This window comes from Dermacentor albipictus, chromosome 7, assembly GCF_038994185.2.
Source record: "Dermacentor albipictus isolate Rhodes 1998 colony chromosome 7, USDA_Dalb.pri_finalv2, whole genome shotgun sequence".
NCBI lineage: Eukaryota > Metazoa > Arthropoda > Arachnida > Ixodida > Ixodidae > Dermacentor > Dermacentor albipictus.
The window spans coordinates 93,229,643-93,254,128 of NC_091827.1; the positions used below are offsets into that span (position 1 = coordinate 93,229,643).

The window sequence follows — 24,486 nt, forward strand, 5'->3', positions numbered from 1 at the left end:
AAGGGCTCCTCAATTTATGCCCCTGGTTTTGGCATCTCCCCCCGGATATCCTCCAGTTTCAGCTACCGAGGCCGTGAAGGTGTAAGGACCCTCCTGACCCACCACATCGCCCGCAGCGCACTGCTGCACCTAGCGTCGCGCCGGAATCAGCTGCGCTGCCACTCGCTCCCGTTGCCTCGAAGGCGCCGATATGAAATGTATAGTCGACGGCACAGCCATCTCCCATCACGAATTTGACGGTGACGACCGTTGGTCCGGTATGCTCGAAGCCCACCGTGGGGCCTATCCAAAAAAAAGCCGTTTCAGCCGCGAACGCCCACCTCAAGTCCACCATGGCACCCCCGCCTCCGCTAAAGACTCATCGCCTACACTTCCACGTCCCGCTGCCTCGACTCCCATCGTCAGACTACAAGATCATCTTCCTCCCTGGAGATGTTCTCGACCTCCACGCAACCACCAATGGGGCCCTCCTTCCCTCAATTTGTGTCAACGCGACCGTTGAGAACGCCGCCGCCCACGCCGACGTCCGTGTACGCATAAACCCTTGAAATAACTGTTTCACCATTAGCGCGCCCTCGGAACAATGCAACTGGAATATGTGCGTATCTCTGAGCTGCGTCTCGCCACCCAGTTGTTCCCACTGCGCGCTTATGTGGCCACACCCGACAAAGTCCTCCGCGCCGTAATATGCAGCGCTGTAAACAATCAAAACCAAGAGGAAATCATCGAGGACTTGCAGGCTATGAATCCCGACAACACTTACGCCATCGCCGACGCATGGAAGATGGGTCGCACCCGGTCAAGCCTGACCACCTTCGTAGGTACGAAGTGACACGTGCACTTATTTGTCTTTATCGGCCGACATCTTTCACCGCCTAACAAATGTTATCCTACAGCGCAGGACGCGCCTGCATGTATCGGAAGCTTCTGGAATGTTATCGATGCTTGCATCCGATGTCTGTGACTGAACCTTGTGTAATATGATCGCATGTGTGCGCCATGCGAATAATGTAGAACTTTATAGAAGGCACGCGGTTCCCAGCGATTAACTTGAACATTCGAAGATTGATGTATAAAAGCGGACGCGATTGACCCGCTCATCAGATTTTCGACGATCGCTGACCGTGTTCACGGTTATCGTTGTGCTATAAGTGTAGCCTATTCTTGTGGGCACAGGTTCACCCCATAAAGTTAGTTTTGTCGTTCACAGTATTGCTGCTGGATTCTTCAACATCACCACGACGTGACATCTGGTGGAGGTACTTTTCGTTCATGAACCGGACGCCCCCGACAAGTCGTGATCCAAGGCCGGACCGCAAAGAGAACACCAACGTAGTCCCGGACCATCGAGCAAGCTGCCATCTTCAACAGCTGCCCCCGGAGCACGGACCAAGAAGACCAAGAAGATTGTGGCCAAGGCAATCCCAATGGCAGCCCCAGCGTCCCCCATCGTGCTGCAGCAGCCCAGGGAGCCTCCGAAGTTCCGCGGTTCAACATTCGAGGACCCGGAAACCTGGCTTGAGACGTATGAGAGGGTCGCTGCATTTACCAGCTGGAACAGCGACGGCAAACTGCGACATCTCTTCGTCGCATTGGAAGACGCTGCCAGGATGTGGTTCGAGAATTGGGATGCCACCTTAACGACGAGGGACCTGTTCCGAAGCGGCTTCCTGCAGACCTTCACAAGCGTCGTACGCCGAGAACGAGCCCAAGCACTACTAGAAACCCGAGTGCAGCTGCCTAATGAAACCACCCCGATCTTTACAGAAGGAATGAGCCGCGTATTCCGGCACGCCGACCCGGAAATATCAGAGGAAAGGAAAGTCCGCCTACTGAGGCGTGGTGTAAAGAAGGAACTTTTCGCCGGAATGGCAGGAAGCCTACCGAAGACCGTCGATGAGTTCTTTCGCGAGGCCACTAGCATCGAGAAGACACTGGAAATGCGGAATCGGCAGTTCAAACGCCGCACGAACTCGACAAACTACTCCGGAGTTCAGTCATTGGCCACCGACGACCTGCGCGAGACTATCCGAGCGGTCGTGCGGCAGGAACTACAGAAGCTGTTGCCTTCATCACAGCCTAAAGTGGCTTCGATTGCGGACGCCGTACGTGAGGACTTCCAACAACTCGGAGTAGGCCAGAAGCGCCGCAGCCTCAGCCGCAAGCGATGACATACGCCGCTGTAGCCCGCCGTCACGTTCCCCTTCCGCGCCCACGGCAGGGCCCAGTGATGACACAGTTCCGTCGTCCACCACCACCCCCACCGCCAGCACGCCAAGCCGTCACCTCACGCGGCGTTCCAAGGAAGACTGACGTTTGACGCGCCCCCGACCACCATCCGCTTTGCTATCACTGCAGAGAAGCCGGGCACATTTACCGCCGATCCCCATAAAGGGAGATGGGACTCCGCGGGTTCGCCGTTAACGCGCCGCGACCACAGATTGGCGAACGACCTCGCGATATCGCCGACTACCTCGCCACCACTCAGTGGAGCCCTAGACGACCGCCCCGTTCACCGTCACCAGGCCGCTACCTGTCGCCGCAACGCCGACCATACACCGTCCCAGTCCGGGGCCACTCTGCGAGCCCATATTCGGAAAACTAAAAGCAGTAACCGATGAAGGTGTGGTTGCTGTTCGTCGAACTGACGAAGATCCTCCACCGCTGACGGAGACGACGAAGAGACCATCTCGACGACATAATAACGACACACCGCTGTCCCGACGAAGTCAGGAAGCCAATAATACACCGACGAAAGACGACTTGACGACGCGACGTTCCAACTTCAGTTCAACGCGACGCAGCCGTGATCCGACGCCAAGAACTAACTGCAATGCAAGACAAAGAACCACCGACCTCGACATGCTTCTCGAAGGCCACTCAGTCACCGCCTTAGTCGATAAAGGGGCCAATTACTCCGTCATGAGTGGACACATCGCCGCCCAGTTGAAGAAAGTTAAGACTACATGGGAAGGCCCTCAAATTCGCACCGCTGGAGGACACCTCATGGCGTCGACTGGAATGTGCACGGCAAGAATTACCATTCACGACCGGACTTACCCTGCCACCTTTGTTATCCTCCAACAGTGTTCATGAGACGTCATTCTCGGCATGGACTTCCTGAACCAACACGGCGCAATCATCGACCTGAAGTCGAAGTCAATAACGCTGTCGGAAGATCAAGCGATACTGCCGGAGAGCCTTCCTAGTCACCGAGGCTTGAGTGTGCTCGAAGGTCAAGTGAGCATCCCGCCTCGCTCCAGCATTGTTATTTCGGTCGTCACCGAAACACCTCCTGACGTAGAAGGCGTCATCGAAAGCTGCCAACGTCTGCTGCTCGATCGCGAAATTTGCTTCGCAAGAGGAATCGCTCGACTGCACGGAGGAAACACGAAAGTGTTGCTGACAAACTTCAGCCAGGAGTTCAAGCACATCAACAAGGGCACGACGATCGCATACTTCGAGGAAATTCTGGAGACCAGCAATGCGTTTCTCCTCTCGGGTTCTGCCGCATCTACCCCGACGACCGTAGTTCCCGAACCAGACTTCGACATAAATCCAAGTCTCCCCACGATTAAGCAACAACAGCTCAGAAGTTTACTTCGACAATACAAAGAGTGCTTTTCGACGTCATCAAGGATTTGAAAAACGCCAGTCGCAAAGCATCGCGTAATAATCAAGAGTGTGCTCGACCACTCCGCCAGAGCCCTTATCGAGTTTCTACGCAAGGACGTGAGGCTATAAAGCACCAAGTCGATGAAATGCTGCGCGACGACATCCTAAAGCCGTCAAAAAGCCTGTGGGCATCTCCTGTAGTCTGGGTGAAGAAGAAAGACGCAACCCTACGTTTCTGCGTCGATTTTCGTCGTCTGAACAAGATCACGAAGAAGGAAGTATACCCCCTGCCACCAATAGACGACACATTGGATCGGCTCTGCAACGCTAAATACTTCTCGTCGATGGACCTCAGGTCTCGCTATTGGCAAATAGAAGTTGACGACAGAGATAGGGAAAAGACAGCCTTCATCACCCCAGACGGCCACTACGAGTTCAAGATTATGCCATTCGGATTGTGCTCGGCGCCTGCAACGTTCCAGCGCGTGATGGACAGGGCTTTGGCAGGATTGAAGTGGCAGACCTGTCTCGTATGCTTGGATGACGTCGTCGTTTTCGCCGGAAATTTCTACGATCACCTTAGGCGGCTTGCAACAGTGCTAGAGGCTATCAGGGCATCAGGCCTTACTCCGAAGCCAGAAAAGTGCCGCTTCGTTTACGAGTAGCTTCTGTTTTTAGGCCACGTCATCAGCAAATTTGGAGTCCGCCCCGACCCGCAGAATGCAGCTGCCATCGCAAAGTTCCCGCAGCCCATCGACAAGAAGGCAGTGCGAAGATTCCTTGGCATGTGTGCCTACTACAGGCGCTTTGTGAAGGACATTTCACGCATCGCGGAGCCGTTAACACATCTAACCAAATGTGATGTCGAGTTCAAGTGGGAAACGCCGCAGGCCGATGCATTTCAAGAACTCAAACGACGCTTGCAGTCGCCGCCCGTGCTTGCGCACTTCGACGAACACGTCGATACCGAAATCCACACTGACGCTAGTAGCCTTGGCCTCAGTGCCGTCCTAGTCCAGAGGAAAGGCGGACTTGAACGGGTGATATCTTATGCTAGCCGGTTGCTACCAAAAGCGGAGGGCATTTCTCTACGACCGAAAAGGAATGCCTTGCCAACATTTGGGCTACAGCGAAATTCCCCCCTTACCTGTATGGGAGGCCATTCAAAGTGGTCAGCGACCATCACGCGTTGTGGTGGCTAGCTAACTTAAGGGACCCTTCAGGACGGCTGGAGCGGTGGAGCCTCAGACTACAAGAATACGACATCACTGTAACCTAGAAGTCCGGACGAAAACACTCAGATGCAGATTGCCTATCACGCTCCCCCATTGACCCGCCGCCGCAAGATGACGAGGACGACGACGCCTTCCTTGGAATAATAAGCGCGGAAGACTTCGCTGAGCAGCAACGAGCGCACCCGGAGCTGACTGGCCTCGCCGGTTATTCGGAAGGGCGCACTGACGTTGTCCCTAGGACATTTAAGCGCGGATTCGTTCACGCTTCAAAACAACCTACTCGTGAAGAAGAACTCACCAGTCCACGCCAACTACCTTCTTGTTGTTCCGTCGGCGCTGCGTCCAGACGTACTGCACGCCCTACATGACGATCTGACCGCTGGCCACCTCGGTTTCTCCCGGATGCTATCGAGGATACAAGAGAGGTATTAGTCGCCGCGTCTGACCGCCGACGTCACCGTGACGTCAACACATGCCGCAACTATTAGCGACGCAGGACACCACCGACAAGGCCAGCGGGATTACTACAGCCGATCTAGCCTCCTTGCCGACCTTTTCAGCAGATCGGGATGGACTTGCTGGGACCGTTTCTGACATCAAATTCCGGAATTAAGTGGATCGTCGTGGTGACGGACTATCTCACCCGCTTCGCTAAAACTAAAGGTCTACCCTAAGTCAGCGCAGCCGAAGTGGCGAAATTTTTCGTCGAGAAGATCCTCTTGCGACATGGTGCTCCAGAAGTCCTCATCACCGACAGAGGAACGGCTTTTACAGCAGAGCTCACGCAAACCATTCTGCAATACAGCCAGACAAGCCACAGGAGGACAACTGTCTACCACCCGCAGATGAATGGTCTCACGGAGCGCCTGAACAAGACTCTCGCCGACATGCTAGCAATGTACGTCGACGTCGAACACAAGACCTGGGATGCCGTCCTGCCGTACGTAACATTCGCTTACAACACGGTGGTGCAAAACATCACAGATCATGCCATTTAAGCCGCTTTACGGCAGGAACCCGACGACGATGCTCGACGCCATGCTGCCGCACGTCACTGACGAAGAGAATCTTGACATCGCTACCTATCTCCAGCGCGCCGAAGAAGCCCGACAGCTCGCCCGCCTACGGATCAAGAACCAGCAGCGTACCGATAGCTGACACTACAACCTCCGACGACGCTTCGTCGAGTACCAGCTCGTCGACCGTGTTTGGGTATGGACCCCGATACGCCGACGAGGACTCAGTGAGAAACTACTGCGACGCTGCTTCGCACCCTGCAAGGTCATCCGACGTATTGAGCCACTGAACTATGAGGTCGTGCCAGACGACATTTCACATTCACAGCGGCGCCATGCACGGTCTGAAGTGGTCCACGTGGTGCGTCTGAAACCCTTTTACCGACGCTGACGAACTTATTTTGTTGTTTTCTTTGCTACGAGTGCTTTTCTTTATTACATTCGTTTGTTTGCAGCATCGGGTCGATGCTATTTAAGAGGGGGGTATTGACACGTGTACTTATTTGTCCTTATCGGGCGACATGTTTCACCGCCTAACAAATGTTATCCTACAGCGCAGGACGCACCTGCATGTATCGGAAGCTTCTGGAATGTTATCGATGCTTCCATCCTCTGCCTGGGACCGAACCTTGTGTAATCTGATCGCATGCGTGCGCGACGCGAATAATGTAGAACTTTATAGAACGCACGGGGGTACCAGCGATTACTCTGGAACTTTCGACGATTAATGTATAAAAGCGGACGCGCTAGACCCGCTGGTCAAATTTTCGACGATCGCCGACCGTGTTCGCCGCTATCGCTGTGCTTGAAGTGTAGCTTGTTTTTGTGGGCACAGGTTTGCCCAATAAAAATTAGTTTAGTCTTTCACAGTAATAGTACTGTGTTCTTCAATGTCCCCACCACGTGACAGAAAGCACTCCCTCGCAGCGTGGTGTTCAGCTGCGGCCTGTTCATTTGCCACCGCTCCTCTACCGATCCTGCCTTCAGCCTGGAAATGGAGGCTGTTATCAGCCACACGGCCTCCTTCCTCGAAGCACATGAACAACGCCTTATGGCCGCCATTACAGCTCTGCGTACGGAGACGCTGAGCTGGATAGCTCAAATGAACGACCGCGTGGCTGAAATTGAGGCCCAGATCTTGCCCAGATGACTACTAATGTCGCATCCCTCCTCCCTTCATCCTCATATCCCAAGCACCCTGCATCAGCAAGGGAACCCTGGCCTCAAGATGCCCAGAAGCCCCCCAGGCCTTAACTCCTGCCAGTGGAACTGCCACCGCTTCCACGCAAAGCGGAACACGCTGCAGCTCCACCTCCAGAACATCCCTCCCTCCGACTTCTCCGGCTGTCATCGCCCTTCAAGAAACCTTCTGCCCAGTAAAGCTACGTGACCACACAGTGTTCCACCCCGCTTCACCTTCATCTCCGAACGCTGACACGTTAGTTCGTCGCACTGACGTGGCAATCGAGCATCCATCCGCTCGATGTTCCGGAGTCCATTCATCTCTTCTTGGAAGGAGTACCTCCCTCTTCCTCCGCAACGCCATCTCACGCGCGAGCCGAAACGCGCTCCTATTTTTTGGGTGTGGCAACGCTCTGCACGTAAGCTGCGGCTGCTCCAGGAACTGCAGGTAGGGCCTGGCGCTATGGACCTTCGTCCAGAACGAACACTTGTACGTCTTCGATTTCTCTGATCCCGCCAGCATTGGCTCCAGCGCACAGCGAAACACTAATCCGGACCTTTCCATATGCATAAATATCCCGGACGCGGTGTGAACAAACTCCTGCGTATCTCTCGGTAGCGACCACTATATCCGATCCGCCTCTTTCTCCTGGACCACCTTATCTTCCTCCCGCAAGCGCCTGGTACAGGTTGGTGGACTGGAATCACTTCCGCCAGTCGCGGCAACAAGACCCCATCTCCATCTCGGATCTTTCCGAGCGGACCACCAACTTCCTTGAGGATGTTACCTCTACGAGCTCCACTGCCCCCCCCCCTCCTCACTTCTGCACAGCTGGCAGTCACCTCCTGTATCCCTGGGAGGCATATCACTCCCTCCACCGCCACTGTCTTTCCCAGAAACACAACCGCTCGCTGCGCCTCCGCCTTGGTCGCCTGGTAATGGAAATGGAGGAGCACTGCTCCTCTCTCGACAGATAGCAGTGGTGCCAGACCTACGAGCTCATGGTCGGTAACCTCAGGCTCAGGGATACGCCGGCTCTCTCCTACGTGTCCTCGACCTGTCGCATGCCAAAGCCACGCTCCGCAGGAACGTACCGCGCCTACTTCACTCATCTCCACTCTCTGATTCCAACTTTCTTCTGTTGAAAGTTGGAATCACTGTTGAAACAGCATGCTCCTTGCAGAAGAAAGGCGTCAGGTATTTGCTGACGAAGAAGTTAAATAGAATCCAATTGAGGCACTTTTTCCAAGAATTCGATAAGTGTGCGGCGGCAACGATCTACTGCATGCCAGGGCCCTTGATCGGATTGTGAAGGCCGAGGCATTAGGCACGAAGGAAGCTGAAGCGCCCGGTGTTCCTGTTGGACAAGTGGCTAGTGCACTGTCTGAAAAGTTTCACGACGAGCTGGAAGAGGTACGGGAATGTCAAGCCACTGCGCCAAGGTCGGTGTCTTACCCGGGCTTGTCGCATGTTGGTGGCTGCATTGCTAAGTTAGTAAGAGGTTTCGGTTTGGGATGCTGCGAAATGCTTGAAATGCTCTTCCTCTTTCCTTTGGCACTGCTGTGTAAGCACTCATTGGCTGAACGCTTCATGTTTTGAATTCACGCCGCGGTCCACCTTTGTTTTCATCGTCTTCGCATGGCTGATCCGCACCGGTCACGGCACTGGTGCAGTGAACATATCAGTTGACACATCTCAAAGGCCGCCTTTTAGGAATCTTTTTTTTAAAGAAAAAACACTACCGCTAAGTTATCCGCTATCACCACACACTCCGTTTAAATAAACATATTCAAGTCTACATGTCACTATTTCCGATGTCATAAGTCCGGCGGAATCCATAAATGAAACATTATAGCTTCATTAAGAGACCCGTTCCCACGTCAACCGAACTATACTTATATAGTGTTTCTTAGAGTATACTGGCCAGCCTGAGATCATATGACTTCATGAAGTCATGTCTCTATATATGCACAAAATTAGGCTTCTAGTGGGATAGACTGTAGGCTTTAACCTGACGTTTTTTAGATAAAGCTAGAGTCAACACACTGCGTGGCATCTACCAAATCATTGCATGCGTTCTAAGGTCCGGAACGTTGTCCTGTGTGGTTGGAGCATAACTTCCAACGGTCGAACTGTACAGGAGCGTACGAGAACACAAAGGAGCTTCTACATACTTAAAGCCATGAGTTGATTTCTCAGACAGGTATGAATCCTTTCAAGAGCCCATAGCGTTAAAAGCAGTTGGTTTTGTCGGATCCGAGGGATGCAGTAAAGACACGTCAATACTTTTCATGCAAATTAAAGACGGGTCTTCAGAAGCCTTGACACCTTCCGGTTTAGTTTTACGCGAGTTCAAATCTTCTAACATGATTTCTTTAGCTTCGAGGAGATGCTCAGTTCCAACTTTAGTTTTCTTACCAAAGCTGATGCACGGTAGCTCAGACCCATGTACGAGTCAGTCATCGTCTGCGCTGTGCTCGCGCATCACTAGTTGACATGCCCCTTACCTCGTGGGCAAACATCTTCTTTGAAAAAAAATTAACAGTATCTCAGCGAGCATTGGCGGCATTTCAAGTTGTGTTTACATGAGAAGCTTTCTGATTGCCAAAGTTTGACCCTATGTCGGATAGAGCTTTCCGGTCGCATTTTTACTGTTGTATTGCAACGTCGAAAATGTAGCTTGTTTCAACCGTGAGCGCTTGATCTCTGGATATAATGCGAAGGCGTACCTTGTGAAGCTTTTCTTCTAGGCGTCTTTTCTTCAGCTGCTCGTTCAGCCAATCGCTTCTTGCCCTCCTTCTCAACTTTCTCGCGTATTATCGACCGTCGCACTTGAACCCACTTGGTCAAAGCTTCCGCGTGCAAACTTGACCGCTGGACCACGGTGACTGAGTCCGTCAAACTCATTTTCGACTGTTTCTTTTCAAAATTTGACGGAGCGAACGGCTTCGTCCTGTCGCGGAGGCCAATTGTAAGGGACAATCCGAAAGATCATGGTACAGAGACGGAACTTTCGCTGCCGAGAGGAACGAGGCCGTTTGTATTTTGTGTGACTATTCTAACACAAAAATGAGCGTGGTAAAAGTGGCCACGTTACAACGACGCTAAAGAAAGTCTAAGTACTGCACACTTGCCCTAATACTTCTAAAGTCACGCAGAATCGACCACTAAAGAACCACAGAACTACATAGTCCCACGCCACAATAAAGAATGATTGAGTGGTTTGCCGACGCATCGGCTTCACGAGCTTCTGGACCCGGGCTCGCAGAGGCCTCCGCTGGCCTCTGCGAGGCCTTACATTTCGAAAATTTTCAAATGTGGCTTCATGTCCCTACGCTAATTTGTGGCAAATTTTTTTACCACCATCACACGACAGGCATTTTCAAGTAGTTGCTTCTAGGCTGCGCACGTTCATACATGCTTTCAGTAATATACGATCTACACATGCTTCGATTGCTTCAAACAAAGGTTTAAGTACGGCTATGCTGCCTGTTTTCCTATTTCCCCGTGCATCACAACCATTTAATCGAAAGCGCCGCTGTATGAAAACTGCCTATAACGCAGATGCATTTCGCACCACATTTTGAGAACGTTCATGTTACAGGTAGCGCTAGCTTTGCAATTTTGCAGCTAGCGCTACAATTTTGCTCGCAGAAGAAGAGAACGACGAAGGTGCCAGGACAGCGATCAATTAAGAGATCTCCAGCGTCGACCGAAGTCCTTTGTGGCTTTGTCTGTGACAAACTGGTGGACGTGCTGGGTACGCGTCTATGTACTCTGACCCCCAGGAACTGGAAGTGGACAACCTACGCAAAAGCCGACGGCTTCAAAGACTGCCTCCGGAATACGGCCTGCAAGATCTGCCGAGGATGTCCACCACAACCGCAAGCCAGACACAGGAGACGTACGGTACGGGACAGCCTCCTGCGTCGCTGGTTCTCCACACCCCACGCTGGCCGCGGCCGTTCCATGGTGAGCCTTTTGAGGACGTGGAAGACTGGCTTGACGACTTTGATCGTGTGGCTGACGTCAATTATTGGGACGAGCAGAAAAAGTTATGGAACGTGTACTTCGCCCTAGAGGACTCTGCCCGAACATGGTTCGCTAACCACGAGCCATCCATTACCACCTGGCAAGAATTTCAGCAGCAGATACGCGATACGTACAGCAGCCCCGCAAGAAAAGAACGAGCAGAGCAAGCCCTTCAGAACAGGGTTCAAAGGCCGAACGAAAGCGTCGCCATGTTCGTCGAGGACATGTCGCGGCTTTTCAAGCGTGCTGACCCTGGCATGACAGAAGCGAAGAAAGTACGCCTGCTGATGCGTGCAGTGAAAGAACAGCTGTTTGCTGGACTGATGCGAAGGCCTCCAGGTACAGTAGCTGAGTTCGTCAGTGAGGCTACGACAATGGAGCGAGCCCTTCAGCAACGTTCCTCAGCCTACGATCGCCAAATCAGCCTGGGATCAGCGTCTTCTCTCTCGTTGCCCTATGACACCAATGCGCTTCGAGAGCTTGTGCGTAGTCTCGTGCGTGAGGAGCTCGATCGACTACAGGGAGCACGATTTCAACCGACCGTAACGTCCCTCACAGATATCGTCCGCGAAGAAGTCCGCCAGGCGGCACAGCCATTCGTGCAAACCAGACCTGAAGCCGCCCCCGTACTGACTTATGCACAAGCAGTGAGGCTACCATCGCAACCCGGGAACCACCGTAACCCGCCTTCTTCTGAAGAACCGCTGTGCCACTTCCAGGGCCAAGCTTCACGTACAAATATATACGGGTCCACGAGCCCCCGAATCAATACGCGAAAGTCAGACGTGTGGCGCACACCGGACTATCAGCCACTCTGCTTCCACTGTGGCGAAGCGGGCCACTTGTACCGTGCCTGCTACTACCGAAGAATAGGACTCCAGGGCTATCACCCCGGCGCTCGTCGCCCACGTGAGGGAGAGCGCCCGAGAGAAATCCAGCAATATCTGGCCAGTCAACCTTCGTTGCCGTACGCGCAGTTTCCACCGGTTGAACAGTCCCTGCCAACGACCCGATCTCCGTCTCCGCAGAGGCGCCAGTCACGATCACCACCTCCTCGACGATCGGCGTCACCTAGCCGCTACACTACGTTCTCCGCTTCCGTGGGCAACCGGGCCACGAGCCCAAGTCGGGGAAACTAAGAACAGCGACCTCTGGGGGTGGGGCCGCTGTCCAACGCACTTCGAAAGATCCTCCGCTGCGACCCCCCGACGACGGCGTCGACGACGACGACGATAACGATGACGACAACGACGACTGCGTACCTTCGACACCTTCCTGCGCAAACCGTGAACCTGTTTCAGCCGACATACTTGTTTCTGTAGATAACCACCCGGTAACCGCTCTTGTCGATACTGGTTCCGATTATTCTGTCATGAGCGGACAACTGGTTACTGCACTTCGCAAGGTGACGACACCATGGCCAGGACTTAAACTCCGTACAGCCGGCGGTCATGTTCTCACGCCGATCGGCAAATGCACTGCGAGGATACAAATTCGTGAGGCCACATTTGTCGGTTCATTTATTATACTGGCAGAGTGCTCCAGGCAGGTCATACTCGGCATGGACTTTCTTCGGGAGTACGGCGCAATCATCAACCTTCGCGAGTTACTTGTCACTTTTTCCAGCGAACACGCAACTCATTCGGGCGACTACCACCCACAGTCCACGGTGTTACGCGTTTCGGGTGACTGTGCTACTTTACCACCCAGGAGTACTGCGTTGATCACCGTAGAAACAGACGATGATCCTCCCCGTCTCGGAATCGCTGAAGGCAATCTGTCAGTCTTGTTGGCGCGACAGGTTTGCGTAGCCCGCGGCATCTTGCAGCTGTCGTCACGGACTGCTCAGATTTTAGTGACCAATTTCAGTCGTGAATACCAGCACTTCGCCCCACGAACTGCCATTGCCTATTTGGAGCCAGTCAGTGACTTTCCCGCTTGTTTAACTGTAGGACACACTGATGAAGATTCTAACTGTGACGTACCAGCCAACAACAATATTGATGTGAATTCTAAATTATCAGTTGAACAACAGGCTAGCATTTGGAGCCTTTTACAGTCTTTTGCGGACTGTTTCGCTTCAACATCGAAGGTCAACCAAACGCCTATTGCGAAACACAGAATTATTACAAATCCCAATGACAGACCTGTGCGCCAACGTGCCTACCGTGTTTCTCGTAAAGAGCAAGACGCCATTCGAAATCAAGTCCAACAAATGCTTACCGACGATATCATACAGCCCTCCACCAGTCCATGGGCGTCACCTGTGGTTCTGGTGAAAAAGAAAGACGGCACACTGCGTTTTTGCGTTGACTATCGCAAGCTTAACAACGTTACGAAGAAGGACGTTTATCCCCTTCCCCGCATCGACGACTCTTTGGACCGCCTTCGACATGCTCGATACTTCTCATCGATGGACCTTCGCAGCGGCTACTGGCAAATAGAGGTTGATGAGCGTGACCGTGAGAAAACCGCATTTATTACGCCTGACGGACTCTACGAATTCAAGGTCCTTCCTTTCGGATTGTGCTCTGCGCCTGCTACTTTTCAGCGCATGATGGACACGGTTCTATCAGGTCTCAAGTGGCAGTCATGCGTTGTCTATTTAGATGATATCGTTGTGTTCTCAGAAACTTTTGAGCAGCACATCCAGCGTTTACAAGCAGTTCTTGCCGCAATTCGTACTGCTGGTCTGTCTTTAAAGCCTGAAAAATGCCATTTCGGGTATGACGAACTTAAATTTTTAGGCCATGTCATCAGCTACGAAGGCATTCGACCAGACCCCGACAAAACCATTGCTGTTGCTTCGTTTCCAACACCTTCGAACAAACACGAACTCCGCCGTTTTCTAGGGCTTTGCGCATATTATCGACGCTTCGTGGCTAACTTTTCACGGATAGCCGAACCTTTGCAACGGTTGACTAAGGATAATGTTCCGTTTGTCTGGGAGCAGGACCAACAAGAAGCCTTCTGTGAACTCCGGAAACGTCTGCGCACACCTCCTGTTCTAGGACACTTTGACGAAGACAGTGACACCGAGTTGCACACGGATGCCAGCAACGTTGGCCTGGGTGCCGTCCTCGTCCAGTGGCAGGATGGAGCCGAACGCGTGATTGCATACGCAAGCCGCACTTTGTCTCCAGCTGAACGGAACTATTCCACTACGGAAAAGGAATGCTTGGCTGTGGTGTGGGCAATTACTAAGTTCCGACCATATTTGTACGGCCGATCGTTTCGAGTTGTGACAGATCACCATTCATTGTGCTGGCTCGCCAATCTGAAGGATCCATCTGGCCGTCTTGCACACTGGAGTCTTCGCTTGCAAGAATACGATATGACGATAGTATTCAAGTCCGGGCGTATACACACCGACGCCGACTGCCTGTCACGTGCTCCACTTCAACCGTCGCCAAACGACTTTGATGAAGAGGACGCATTTCTGTCCATTATCACAGCATCAGACATCACCAAGCAACAGCGCGATGATTCAGACCTCCGGCCGCTCATCGACTACCTTGAGAACCGTCTACCAGAGCCGCCTCGTATGTTTATGCGCAAGTTATCTTCCTTTTTTCTCCGCGATGGCGTGCTCTACAAATTAGGTTTTCACTCGACCGCAACCGCCTGCCTCCTTGTAGTGCCGTCTTCACTACGTGACGACATCCTGCGGGCCTCTCATGACGAGCCATCTTCGGGCCACTTGGGCTTCGCACGTACGTTTTCACGCATACGCCAAAAGTACTTCTGGCCTAACCTTCGCCGTGCCGTAAAGCAATACGTGAAGACATGCCGCGACTGCCAGAGACGCAAGACACCACCCGTGCGTCCCGCTGGACTTCTCCATCCCGTGGATCCTCCGAGGATCCCTTTTCAGCAGGTTGGCATAGATTTGCTTGGACCATTCCCCACGTCGAGGGCTGGTAACCGCTGGATTGCTGTTGCCACAGACTACCTTACACGATACATTGAAACCAGAGCTCTCCCACGAGGCACCGCTAATGATATTGCGACCTTCTTTGTACATGGTATCGTACTCCGCCACGGTGCCCCTAGAGTGGTTATAACCGACCGGGGCACAGCATTTACAGCGAAGCTCACAGAAGATATCATGCTTCTCAGTGGTACAGTTCACCGCAAAGCCACTGCTTACCATCCCCAGACGAATGGGCTCACAGAAAGGCTAAACAAAACGATCGCTGATATGATTTCCATGTATGTTGACGTCGACCACAAGAACTGGGACGACGTTCTCCCATATGTTACGTTTGCATACAATACTGCCGTTCAAGAAACTACCGGCTTCACCCCTTTTCGCTTGGTGCACGGCCGGGAAGCTGTCACAACGTTGGACGCAATGCTTTTACCCACCTACTGCTCTAATGTGGTCACTGATGCTGCCGAATTTGCTCGATGCGCCGAAGAGGCGCGCCAGCTCGCACGAATGCGTATCCGCTACCAACAACAAAATGACGCCGACCGCTACAATCTTCGTCACCGCGACGTCACTTATCAACCCGGTGACAGAGTATGGGTGTGGACACCGATCCTCCAGCGTAGTCGGTCGGAGAAGCTTCTGCGCCGCTACTTTGGACCTTACAGGATCGTTCAACGACTAGGCGACGTCACATACGAAGTGATTCCTGAAGGAGAAGGCACCACGCACCGTCCCCGACGCCCGCCCCTGTCCGATGTCGTTCACGTCTCTCGACTGAAGTTATACAACAGCCGCTGAACGCAAAGCTCCGCACCTCTCTCACCATCTGCGTCTCTCTTAACAGTATCCCCGTGGCAATCTCCAGTGCATCAATGTTCCGCATCGAGACGATGCTCCTAGGGAGGGGGATAATGCCACGACCTCGACACAGCTGACAGCCACACGGTGCAATTCGGTGCCACATGCTAGGCATGTTGGGTGGCTCGCAGAAGAAGAGAACGACGAAGGTGCCAGGACAGCGATCAATAAAGAGATCTCCAGCGTCGACCGAAGTCCTTTGTGGCTTTGTCTGTGACAATATTCAACGTACTCCGACATCTCGGTGGGGGCTCGTTATTTTATATGGCACTAGCACGGAAGTTCCGAGCTCACCTTTAAGAACCACTTACTTTGTTACCCCAAACCCCAATATTTTCGCACGTCTTCTTTCTAATGGTGCGGTGACCAATCCTCGAAATTTACGGCTTGCAAACATCCCCTTGTTTGCTTAGACACCTCAGAAAGCGGTAATCATGTTGCTTATCAATATCACGGTACTCTTGGATTTTCTGGAAAAGAAAACCCCACTAGCTTGGCTACACCCGCATGCCCAGCGCTTAAGGACCTTCAGTAAACACCGAGAGAAAACGGTCATGACAGAAGGAAGCATTGAAATATCCCCACTCATCCTGCCGGCAATTAAACGCTTTGTCGTTTAATGTAAAAACATCTCGTCAACAATGCAGTGAACTGGTGTAAATGAGGTTGTAGAATGCCGCTTCAAGATACATAGATTGACGGCACCTTGATTATGGCACCAGTCACTGTATCCTTTAGAGCATCTCAGGCTTTGCAAAATGATTAGCTCTGCGGACCCCCATACGTTCCAAGAGACGGTTACTTATAAAGCCCATGAAGGCGCATACGAGAGTTTCTCAGGCGGAATCAATTGGTGCAAGGCTTCTTATATATTGCTAGGTCTTATTCTCACTGCGTTTTACTTTCTCAGCCGGCAAGTGTGGTTGCCCATTTTCATTGAGGGGGTGATGCAACGAACGGTCGTGTGCGGTGCATTAGCTGCACGTTGAAAAACCCACACGTGGTAAAAATAATTCTAGAGCCTCCTCCTACTGCGTGACTCATAATTAGATCGCGGTTGTGGCATGCAAAAACGCATAAATTTTTACTTTACTACCATTTCCGACAGGTGTGCGACACTATACGTGAAGTTAGTCTAGTAACGCCATGATAAGAGGTAAACCTCGACGCCGCAGTGCTCTTAGCGTTCATGATAAAATGGCAACGGATATGGGTGATGCAACGAAGGGTCGTGTGCGGTGCATTAGCTGCACGTTGAAAAACCCACACGTGGTAAAAATAATTCTAGAGCCTCCTCCTACTGCGCGACTCATAATTAGATCGCGGTTGTGGCATGCAAAAACGCATAAATTTTTACTTTACTACCATTTCCGACAGGTGTGCGACACTATACGTGAAGTTAGTCTAGTAACGCCATGATAAGAGGTAAACCTCGACGCCGCAGTGCTCTTAGCGTTCATGATAAAATGGCAACGGATATCCCTTTAGTAGAATGCGAGGACAAACAGGAAGTCGGTGTCATGCGCCACATTAAACACCAGTTTTTGACAGATGTTTGGTGACATCCATTTTTCCAGGCACACTTGCAATGCTTTCAATGTCATGTAAAAAGAGGAAGTCGTCTATTACTGCAACTTATTTGGATTTCCATACCAGGGCGGTGCATCAAGAAGAATTTAACGCTGTTCACCACACGAGTATACAGAAGACCTCTTGCAGCGAAAAGTGCCGGTATTTCTTTTCTCGTTACAGCATCTCTTGAAAAGTAGGAATATCAATAGCATGTAAAGAACAGTCGATCTTTTTTTTATATTACGAATAGATTTCTGCTTTATTCCTATACGCGTTTCCTACTCAGAGTTGTGGAAAAACACGTAATTTTATACTGTTATTGCGTCCTCATTCTGTTTATCATGTGGTGAGCGCCTTGTATGTAGCTCTCATCCAATATCATAATGCACCATTTCAGCTATCCGTCGTAAGTTTGAAAATGTGAGGGATGCTTGCCATGTTTTCCCTCTCTCAGCACTAACGTGGTTTGTTGTTACTTTCTTGGATTATGGCTGTCATTTTTTGTGAACATGTGACAAGATTACGATGTTTGCTACTTATTCGCTTAAGCTCCGGAATTTTATAAACTTCACCCGTAAACCATGGTGGCAGCAGCCACATTTGTTGCTTCCTACGGATGACAAACTTCCGTATTCAGCGAACACGACACGTGTTCACATGTTGTAAATATCAGTGCGACCTGTTTGATACCGCTCCGGGCGGTAGGACTTCCGCACGGAGTAGCGCCTCAGAGTACGTTCAGCTTTAGTATGACTGGCGACGACGCCGTCAAGCAGTGGACCCTGTGAGGGCGACGGACAAAATCCGCTAAAGATGAACGTCATCCATTATGGCTTTCACATTGCGGTAATCTTGCATTTCTTGAAGGAAGTCCGCTACCGATTTCTTGCACATGTTCCCGTCATATGCAGGCACAACGAGGTGCAAGTGGAAGCTAGCTCCCGGTGTTATCTCTGCGTGATTCTCTAGCAGCGCGGTCAACTTGGCGACAATACGGGAATTATCTGGTGTGGGCGCATCCGGGGATTTTCGTCTGACATTCAACTGGCAGTTTCGTGAGTAGGGTGTTAGGCTATGCCGCTAATGACTTAACGAAAAGGTAAGTGCATTAAAATGCTGGCGACGCACACCTGGCGTTGAAAGTGGGCGGGCGCAGTAGTTTGACGGAACGGGACAATGAAAACAATGGTCAAGTGGTTCTGCGGAGGCTGGATGGCGCACAATAGCGGGGTGCAAATAGAGCGAGAAGTAAAGTAAAATATCGATTCTGACCTCACGCTGTTCTGGGTGGTTGGGTAGAAATGCGTCAGCTGTGGGACCAATGTAGGAGCGAAACAGGTAGGCCCAGGGGGTTCGCCAGCTGCCTCGAGAAAGGGGGCGGTTCCCTTGTTCACGTGCTCGTGCTCCCCGTGGTACAGAAGCGTGCTCCAGAACAATCAAAAATGAAAAGGGGAAACAGAAAGCAAGAAAAACACTTTGGGCCTCAGATGAAGGCCCCTTGCCTTTGCTCAGGCGATCCGCGAGCCACGACTAGCACGACAAAGAAGTATAGGAGGAAGGAACCGAAACCACTTTCATTTACGATGTAACCCAGCACTCAAACAATCACCGCAGTCTCGCGGCCCGAGAGCAGAAGGAGCAAGGCGAAGAAGCAAGCAGCGGAAGAGCGAGGCAACATAGTGTGCTGGCAAAGAAGAGTAACAAAAGGACAGCCCGCATATTGGACCACAAAACATCAAAATCTTGCTGTCGATAACAATATCTAAGGCGGAAATGCAAGCACCGAACCAGGCAGCCAAACACCAACAGCAAAGGCGAAAAACAGACTTCGTTTTCGCAGACACTATGCAAACGCTTTCTCTCGCTTTGCAGCACGCTTCGAAGAAACCGCAGACTGGTCGCGCCCTCTCCTCACCTGGCCCACCCCCTAAAAGAGGTCCAAGTGCACACTCCGCTGCCTACTTATCGGGTATCCGCCCTCCCGACCGCCCCCGCGGTTGTTCTAGGACTAACGTGATCGGCGCGCTTGCTTCATGTGGCACGTGCTGTTGGCTCGCGCGTTTCAAAGGCTTCCACCACGCGTGCTCGAGAAGAGGACCGAAGACCGTGACACTCTTTAAAAGACGCTTTGATTCGGGGGCTCCTATCTAAATAGATGGAAAAGGAGAAGTCGATTTGCTCGGCAACCAGTGCACCAAGTTTGAGAAGCCTTGTTGCAATTAAAGAAAAGAAAGTTAAAATATAGTGTCTCTTGGTTGCGAATGTTCTATTTTGGTCGCCAGTTCATAATACGAAAGTATTTCATTATGGAGTCTACCATGAACGTCGTGTAACAGATGTAACGCGGGCGCGAACGCATGAAATATTTTCTTCCACATGCCGCTCGCCACCATGACGCCGCACGCCAAGCAAAACTGCAACACGGTCACCGACCGGCAAATCGTGCACCTTTCCCCGCAGTGGAGAGTGAGTTGACGAAGCGATTTACTAACGGCCCGTTCAGTTTCGGTTGTACGGTTTGCGAACGCCTGTGGGTTATGGCGGCTTTGCGCAGTGCTGCGACGCATGCAATGAACGGCTTCTGTGAAGACACGTTTCACTTTCGCGTTCTACTATTCCTACGAAAGAGGGATCAACCATAATTTTTGATAAATATTGGCAAATATTGGAAACTTTCAGAAAATGTAACTATCAAGTTTACAACTTCTCACTACGCAATAAAAATTATATCATAATGATTCTTATTTACCTTATAGTGCATCTAACGTGGACAGAAATATGTTATACATGGCTCTGAAATAAACCTCTATTATGTGAGTCTAACTTTTGCAGAGTGCTAGTAAACTATGTAAGAAATTCGCGTAAGGTATTAACTGACATATTAAATTTGTGCGCTTGGGAGGCTCTAATAGATCACGCTATAGAACTATACCTATGCTAGACGTAGAGCGACAAAATTGGAAAAGTCGTGCTTCGATTCTTTTTCGAGCTTACAATTTCCGAAAATTTGTTTTAAGAAAAGATCATGCCTCAAATGAGTACTCCGCTTCCAGAAGTCGCTAGAATTTACCCATCTCTCAAACGCGACAGATTTTAATAAAGTCGGTCATGGGCTATCTCCGAAAGGCATTTCTTCGTTTTACACTTATTTTAGTAGGTGGCATCAGAGCTGGGCCGTGCTAAAGCATGCTCTTAATGTCAACTAGAATCTCAGGTATCCCCGTTTCCTGTCTGATTGACACCGCTCTCTTCCGGTCTCTTAACGTTATTCCAAACATTAGTCATTCCATCCCTAATTGCGCAGTCCCTAACTTGTTCGCGAGCTTCGTTGTTGACCTCTAAGCTTATGCCTGGTATGTATTTCGTCAAAGCTACCTTACGCACCTATACGAATATATAAATATTTGCTATTTACGAAGTCAACCATATCGTTTGTCCGGCAATCAATACACGACGTGATCGCACGAGTTCGTTTGATGGGGCTGCAGCAGGTAGTGTGTTAAAACCTAATATCAAAGTCAAGGAATAACACAAAATAAATATAATCAAAAGTGTTCGCGCTGCGAAGAGTGAGTTACGAAATATGCAATGCGTGCATTCAGTATGTGCGGATCATGAAGGGCCATTGCATGTTCCAGCCGTCACGTGGGATTAACTTTCCACGCAGATTTATGCAAAGTGTCACACCTAAAAATATAGCTAGGTTCTCTTGTTTCCATGCTATCCGCTGAACATAAACACATAGCTTAGGCGCTTACGAGTAGAAGGAATGTGCACTGGCACTACAGAGAATCGCTGTATAGCCAGCTTACAGAAACTCTGCGCGTTTTGCGGACTTTCTCAGCTGCAAAAGCGTTGTGGAAGCTGCTAATAGAACAGCAATGAAGCGCACGTAGCGTTAACCGAATGTTCCCTATACCGTAGCGAGTAGAGGGTACGCGCACATGCGCTAATTGATACTCTCCAATACGCACCAAATCGCGGTTCGCTGTTGGCAGAGTCGCATAATAGGTCTTTAATGAGATAATAAGTAAGCTATTCCTTTCATATTGTGTTAAATGTTCTTCACCTTCCTCTAGCTACGCGAAAGCACTGACTTGCTTCCGAAAAGTACGGATCCACGAATACTAAAGTAATGTCACAGCAAATGTTTGCATCATCCACATTACTTCTTACTTGCGCGTGGTTATTACGGTGGAGAGTTTCGAAGTACCTTCTTGTGCGCGTTCATTACTTTTTTTGTCGCTTGCACATCAATTATTTAATTGTTATTACAGTACTTGCGTAAAGTTGTGGGCAGAGGAAAACATTGTGGACCAACATGAGGGCAACAATCAAGAATGGCATTGTGTACTCGCCCTACCCGAAGGTTGACATACCGCTGTGCTCCGTCTACACAGCTATGAAAGAATTCTTAACAGCGTCACCTGAGCGGCTTGCACTGGTGAGACACTGATGTTATCTCGTGTTTCTTCAATTGAAAAATATCTATTATGGTAGTTAGCCTAGACATAGGAATGCGCGTTATTAGAGTTGCCTTTACACTGCCCAAGTGTTCCATTATCATGAGCTTCCTTATTACTATACAGGGCAACTGATCAAAAAGCACTTCTCCTACCTATTCAAGTGTGCATATGTTAGAAGTTGAAATGCCCTCCTTACGAAATCATGGGGCCGAAATTTCTGCAATGCGTTGCATGACTGTACATTAGTTGTGAACTACTGACTAGCCAACCAATGCTAGGTTAGGCATATTTCTGAGTTAATTCAAAATAAATAGAGAGTGGATAGGCCGCCGCAGTAAGGTATTTGTAAGAGCAACTCATTTAAAAACCACAAGTACTCTTCTCGGAGGCTGAGGTTCTCCCCACCACGAAATCTTGCGTGATTCTCACCGCTTCGAGCAGGAAGGATAATATAATAATTATCAACCTCCATCGAATACGCCTCAAGAAACCAAAACATAGTCCAGAAGGCCCCTATGAACGCCTCTCGTGCGTCGGCTGATTGCATGCTATGCCTCCAGAGTTCTTAATCAAGCCACATAACTTAATTTTCTGCTGTTCTCAGCTGCCTTTCCATTCACCTATTACCCATTCTTAAACGATTTGCTATCTGTTCTAGGCTTTTATAGTATTCTCAACTGCAGTTTCTCCCCGTAATGTTAGGTAGATTTATCATACACCGTTTCGCCCCATAGGCCGCATCACCGGCTTGCGCAATCCAAAAGTTAAGCCTATCATTGCCGTCGCCCTTGACGTGATTCTTAGTTGCTTTCATATGCTTGAAGCTTAGCACTCAGCTCATTGAATTAACTACATAACTTTAGCTAATACGCCATCGCTTAGTACCGGCAGAACACACTGATTCTATTTTGTTCTATTTAGGTAATATCATAAGTTGCAGGTTACGACTAGGCAATTCCTAGTCGTGGCTTATTTCCACTTTCTTTACTCCAAATTATTTTTACCTTGTATAGAGACCCTTATAACTAATTGAACGGCATAAATCCAATGTCAGAGAAGATCTAGAGGCTCACTACAAATCAAGAGCTCCTACTTTCTTGGCTGGCTTTTGGTTATAAATTTGACCCACGTTGACAGGCGTTATATGGGACGACGCGAACTACAAGGAGCAAAAAATACCTCATGCTTTGTTGTCAAATAAGAGCCACTGTTTCCTTTGCAGGTAGACGAGCAGATGCGCCTCACATGTGGGGAGTTCTTTTCTCGCTTGCGGAGATTCGCAGCCGGCTTCCAGGCGCAAGGTGTCGGGTTGGGTGATCGCGTCTGTGTACATCTGGAAAACAGCGTCGAGAATGTGGTTGTTCTTTTCAGCATCACTTTCACAGGGGCGTCGGTGCTGCTATCAAATCCTATGCTCAACGAAAGTGAGTGGATAGCAAGCGCTGCTTTGCATTGCTTTTTTACCCATTTCGCTACCACTAGAAAAAGCTGACAGTACCAGTGTTTTCTTGGTCTTTGGTCAGCTGAAGTGTTGAATGTTTTCTGGTAAACCTGGAAACGAAAGTAACGAAATTAAAAGAGGGAAGGCATTATATTCAGGAATTTAGCATGCCTGCTGTGTTGTCCTACTTCAGCTATGGTTATGGAATTGTCCCTAAAGTTTTTGCCTTAGTTCTTATCGTTTCCTAGCTGTTACTGAGTACTCACCATGACTCACAGGGAGCCTATGATGGTCTCCATTATGGGAATGCACTGCTGCTTGAAATTGTTTCACTCGTCGCATCTCTTTGAGGATTCTACTACCTGCTTTCAATATCTTCAAATATTATGCATGACGTGAACACGCATCCATATTCATCAAGATTTGCAATAACGCGTGAGGTAATAGATTTTTTTTGCGTTCGATGAATATTGGGATCTTTACTGATTGCTTCACATCAGTAAGCCACCTGGGTCTATATAACGAAAAACTAAGTATGCTAGAATTGTGCGTAATCGAAAATTTAAGCAAATCATCATGCTGGACTAGTGAAGGCAGTGGACATATGCCACAGAGCACTTACGAACGATCCGCTTTGTGAAATCGGCCCCGCCATTTCCAGCACTGAGTGCTGCCGCCTGACAGTTTGCAATGCCTTTAGTTCAGTACACTCCGAAAGGGGTGCATTCTTGCTCGTACGGCGCTGCTATGGGTAATCGGTTACGGTTACTCCGCGCTATTACACAATTCCCCTTGCGACGCTGATTTCACGGTGGAGCAGCTGTTGTCGGTCACTTTGAACGATGCCTCCTATATCCCCATTTCCTCTGTTCTGACGGAAAGCGTCATACTGGCGCGAGGTGGAATGGTAATTTCATCTTCGAGCACGTTCAAGCCACGGCAACTCAGACTCCTGTTAGGTAGTAACGCTTGGTTCGTGTACGGCGTTATCGGTTGGATCTTAAGCGGATGACTGCGCTGTGTTGGCTTAGAAAGTGCATGCGAGGATTACGCCCCGCGAGCATTTTACCAAGGTAACAAACGTCGCAGGATAAGTCTGGTTATGCATTGTAACCCCTGCTGCACATATTCCAA

The 24,486-nt window shown here is 50.2% G+C and overlaps 1 protein-coding gene across 4 annotated transcripts in view; it reads left to right on the forward strand.

The window, feature by feature from the left end:
- LOC139048086 (probable 4-coumarate--CoA ligase 2) overlaps nt 1–24,486 on the forward strand; it is a 102,345-nt gene that overhangs the window by 43,666 nt on the left and 34,193 nt on the right. For 2 of the 4 annotated variants that reach the window (XM_070522512.1, XM_070522515.1), the window contains exons 1-4: nt 17,529–17,604; nt 18,357–18,500; nt 21,723–21,889; nt 23,134–23,335. In XM_070522512.1, the coding sequence (XP_070378613.1) occupies nt 21,767–21,889; nt 23,134–23,335 (325 nt within the window). In that variant the 5' untranslated portion in view covers nt 17,529–17,604; nt 18,357–18,500; nt 21,723–21,766. Of the gene's footprint in view, nt 1–17,521; nt 17,605–18,356; nt 18,501–21,722; nt 21,890–23,133; nt 23,336–24,486 lie in introns of those variants that run through there. The other 2 variants (XM_070522513.1, XM_070522514.1) reach the window with 2 other exon arrangements.